Raw genomic sequence first — 4,863 nt, forward strand, 5'->3', positions numbered from 1 at the left:
GAACCAGTGCTGCATTCAACATACCACGTGACACACAAGGTTGATGTTTATCTGTGTTTTTAATATTTACTTTTAAATTAACAAATTGAGTGATATATAGTTTAAAATGTGAATTATAATCTACAGTTTGATACCAATACATAAATTCACGAAATAGTAGTTCAATAAAATTTTGAATGCGAGTCAACAAACGAGATAACATGGCCTTTCACCTGTGACCCATATCGAAAGGGTTAATCTTCTTTTCATGGAGGTGATAAAAACCACCCTAGTAATTAAGGGTTTATTAGGCCTTACATGAGTAGTGGGAAAAGCTTTTGAAAGTCTGATAAAAGATGCTTTGCACAGTTACGACCAAGTTTAAAATTTTGTTGGAGAGTCAACATGGTTTTACTAGGGGGATATCTTGCCTTATTGATCTTTTGACATTCTTTGAAAAGATGATTGCTTATGTAGATGAGAGTATGGGTGTGAGGTTGGTGTATTTGGATTTTCAGAACACATTTTATTAACATCAATGACAATGGAATGGTCAATCAATTATTCAAGTTTGGTGATTATATTACAGTTCTGGGTGTTGTTGCCTCTGAGGTGGATGCTGCTGTTTGCGAGAAAAACAAATAAAAGCCAGGTGGCTTTTAAATATACTGAATGCAAGGTAATGCATGTGGCATATCAAAATTTAAAGTATGAGCACAGTTTGATGCAATAACCTTAACAATGTTATGGAAGAAAAAGGACCTTTCTAGTTGATCAGTCTCTTAAGCCATCTAAGCAAAGTGCTGTTGCTAATGGCAGGGAAAACAGGATTTTGTGTTTTACCTATAGAAATACTGAATATATTATAATGCCATTGTATTGGTCACTGGTTAGGCCACATTTGGAGTACTATGTTTAGTTTTGGGCCTTTTGAATAGACTGCCTTCAGATGTGGTAGGGAGTTTAAAGGAAGGCTTGATGAATAACTGAATAATAAGAGCTGGCTTTTAGTGTTTAATTTTAGAGTCTTGTATAGTAGATTGGATGGTCTAGATAGATCAACAGGTCCCTTGTTGTCCTTAAGTTATATACACATATGTAATTTGTATGATTCTCTTCAAACTGTTCATAAAGATAAGCAATTGACAGTTTGGTGGTGACATTGCTGGATAAAATTAAACATGTTTTTAAGGACTTAGCCCTAAATTATGTTTTATAATTACTTTGGAACAAGGTCTGATTTCTATTTTGGATAGAAAAATAATTATATAAATAGGCCTAGTGAGGAGAGGCATGGCGTAGGAGCATTTTCAAGGTTATGAATTCATATAAATACCAAGTATAGTATTAAAATGTTTTAACAGAAAATAAATAGTCTTTTCAATGTTTTCTTCATGATTCAAATAATTTGATTCAGTGTTTTTTTATTTCTATATAGCAAGTATCTGAAGATGCATTCTACCTATACGCTGGTGCAGTGCAATGAAAATTTTCTAACTGCTACACAGTTTTATGTAGTAATTGTTGCTATGGAAATTCTTTGAAATTAATCACCCCCTATAATGGGACACACACACCACAGCTCTACTCATTAACTACTTCTCTGTGCTGGGCCCGTTTTCATAGGGACACACACCACAGCTCCACTCATTAACTACTTCTCTGTGCTGGGCCCGTTTCATAGGACACACACCACAGCTCCACTCATTAACTACTTCTCTGTGCTGGGCCCTTTTCATGGGACACACACCACAGCTTTACTCATTAACTACTTCTCTGTGCTGGGCCCGTTTCATGGACACGCACCACAGCTCCACTCATTAACTACTTCTCTGTGCTAGGCCCTTTTCATGGGACACACACCATAGTCCACTCATTAACTACTTCTCTGTGCTGGGCCCTTTTCATGGGACACCACAGCTCTACTCATTAACTACTTCTCTGTGCTTGGCCCTTTTCATGGGACACACACCACAGCTCCAGTCATTAACTACTTCTCTGTGCTTGGCCCTTTTCATGGGACACACACCACAGCTCCACTCATTAACTACTTCTCTGTGCTGGGCCCTTTTCATGGGACACGCACCACAGCTCCACTCATTAACTACTTCTCTGTGCTTGGCCCTTTTCATGAGACACACACCACGGCTCCAGTCATTAACTACTTCTCTGTGATTGGCCCTTTTCATGGGACACACACCACAGCTTTACTCATTAACTACTTCTCTGTGCTTGGCCCTTTTCATGGGACACACACCACAGCTTTGCTTATTAACTACTTCTCTGTGATTGACCCTTTTCATGGGACACACACCACAGCTCCACTCATTAACTACTTCTCTATGATTGGCCCTTTTCATAGGACAGACACACCACAGCTTCATTCATTAACTTTTCTGTGCTTGGCCCTTTTTATGGGACACACTTACACACACGTATCTCCACTCATTAACTACTTCTCTGTGCTTGGCCCTTTTCATTAACAAATCCTGCTAAAAAGTGTGACATATCAGAATGACTTTTAGGGTAAACCTCGTTCATCTGAATGCACATGTGATGAACTAACCTGTTCAGATTATCAAAAAACTCAGATAATCAAATCAGTCACATTAAATATAATGGACACATTTAATAGTGTAGGTAAAAAACAAAACAAGTGTATTTATAATAAACTTACAAGTTTATTATTTTGTATGTTGTTAATAACTATACAAATTACATAATCAAATTAGCATTTCATTATCTTCACGCAAGTCATTACTTTGTTTATATCAATGATCTTTTACAAATATGAAACACATAGTATTGGTAAAACACACACAAAAAAATCACTTTCCAAAGAAGGATGTAATCACAGTCTGCTTTTGAAGCTTCTCAGCAGATAACACGTTACACCATCATTTCCACAACTCTTGATCAGTTGGATTTGCAGAGTCATTGTTAAGCCACTGATCAGACAACACAGCATCATTGATGTTTAGGATTAAAATATGAATTCCAGAAGCAATCTTATTAAAAACTTCTCACATCTTAACAGTTTCTGATAAACTCCATAATAATACTGGGCCATGTAAAACCATTTGTAAAGTCCCATGGAGATTTACAGTTTATGGATACTTATTTTCAGCACATTCTGTGGTTTCTAATCAGCTGACGACAGTAGTAAGCTTTGAATGATCTGATTATACCATCCACCATAACTTCAAAACTGCTATAGTGCTAAACTAAATCACTGATGACCTTTAGATACCTACTGTTCTCAGAAAAACTGTCTGAAACCAATGACCACTAATTAGTGTAATTTTTTGTGGAGGACAGTAATTATCACCTACTTACCAGTTTGGATCGACCCCTACTTGACTCTCGTGGCATCATTACCGAATTCATGCACTTCCCTTGTCGGGTTTTAAGGTCTGTTAAACTAAACCTGGGAGACTCAAGTGCGTTAGACCTCTTACCGAGCATGCTTGTTATAAGAAATAGTTGGTTGAATTCAGAAAGTGAATATACGAATTACTGATGAAATTTCTCATTGTGAAGATTTGTCTACTGTATACGAGAAAACATTCGGATTGTGAATAATCCATATTGCCGATCACACTCATTTTCTGTATTAAAGTAAAGAGGGTTCAAAGTACTTTAAATAATGTACCTAACTTGTAATACAAAATATATTTACTCTTCTAACTCTAAGTTCTAGTTGTAACCTAAAACTGGGTAGTATTATTACTCGGTTTATACTTGTTAATATTACTACTAAGTTCTACAACTTGTAGTTGTACAATATATTGTAACTTACCGCTAAAAACCATTGCTGCTGTGGATCCCATGACACCAAAAAAAGGTCCATATATGGGAGTTTCTTCAGTTAGTCCAGTCATTTTCTTTGAGGCTGAATAGCTCGGGTCAAAGGAAAATACGCTTAAGTTAAACTTAAACTACACTTGCGAAACGTACAAAACTCACTAATCTGGTTCTAATGCTTGTGATTGGAGAAGTACGGGTCTCGCGATACGTGTGATTAAACCCGTCGCTTAAGGCGAAAAGCATGTGATCTGCATAGCAGGCGTTTTCGAGTTTAAAAAAATTAATTCACATATGAAACGCTAAAAATTTTGAAAAGACTAATTAATTTTGTTTTAGATTTTTATTAACACCCTATTTTGTAATAAACTAGAAGTATGGAAATAATGTGAAATATCTAGAAAAATTAGTTGCGTTTTTTTACGTCTTTTATATTATTTTCAGTATTTATTAAAATTTGTTAGTATGTGAAATTGTATATCTCCCCATACATAACAATAGCTATTAATAATGTTGAAATTTAACATTACTCATGTATATAAGATTTGTTGTTGTTTATTATTAAGCACAAAGCTACACAAAGGGCTATCTGTGCTCTGCCCACCACGGGTATCGAAACCCGGTTTCAAGCAGTATAAGTCCGCAGACGTACCGCTGTGCCACTGGGGGCATGTATATGAGACTAAGGGTTAAATATATTAAAATATTCACATAGATTCTTGTTTGAGCACTCGACTTTCAGCTGATGTATTGTGGTATATGAATATACTATGCGTTTCTCTTTTCTTGTAGTATTAGATATGTATTCTAAAGTAATTTTTTGTTCTCAATATTTGCAGACTTCATATAACACATGATCGAGAAAGCCGTTAAGTTGAGCTTGCTTCAAGTTACCTTTGTTCTTTTGCTGTTTTCTAATGTAGGTAATACCCTTTACCGCTGGGGAGAACATTATTCAAAACTACACGTTATGTATTGTTACGACAGCGGAAGTCACGTGACGCTAGTAACACGTCATGATATTCTCGAAGGTTCGTGAATGCTCGAGTGCTTACTGGATGTGCGGTATTCTTGTATATA

General features: G+C 36.1%; 1 protein-coding gene across 1 annotated transcript in view; it reads right to left on the reverse strand.

The window, feature by feature from the left end:
• LOC106475991 (V-type proton ATPase 16 kDa proteolipid subunit-like) overlaps nt 1-4,036 on the reverse strand; it is a gene marked incomplete at its 3' end in the record, with an annotated part of 7,041 nt that extends 3,005 nt beyond the window's left edge. Inside the window, exon 1 of the mRNA XM_013936666.2 lies at nt 3,779-4,036. Coding sequence (XP_013792120.2) covers nt 3,779-3,860 — 82 coding nt within the window. The remainder of the gene's footprint in view (nt 1-3,778) is intronic.
• Between the last annotated feature and the right edge of the window lie 827 nt (nt 4,037-4,863).

This window comes from Limulus polyphemus, unplaced genomic scaffold (genome assembly GCF_000517525.1).
Source record: "Limulus polyphemus unplaced genomic scaffold, Limulus_polyphemus-2.1.2 Scaffold9588, whole genome shotgun sequence".
NCBI classification, from domain to species: domain Eukaryota; kingdom Metazoa; phylum Arthropoda; class Merostomata; order Xiphosura; family Limulidae; genus Limulus; species Limulus polyphemus.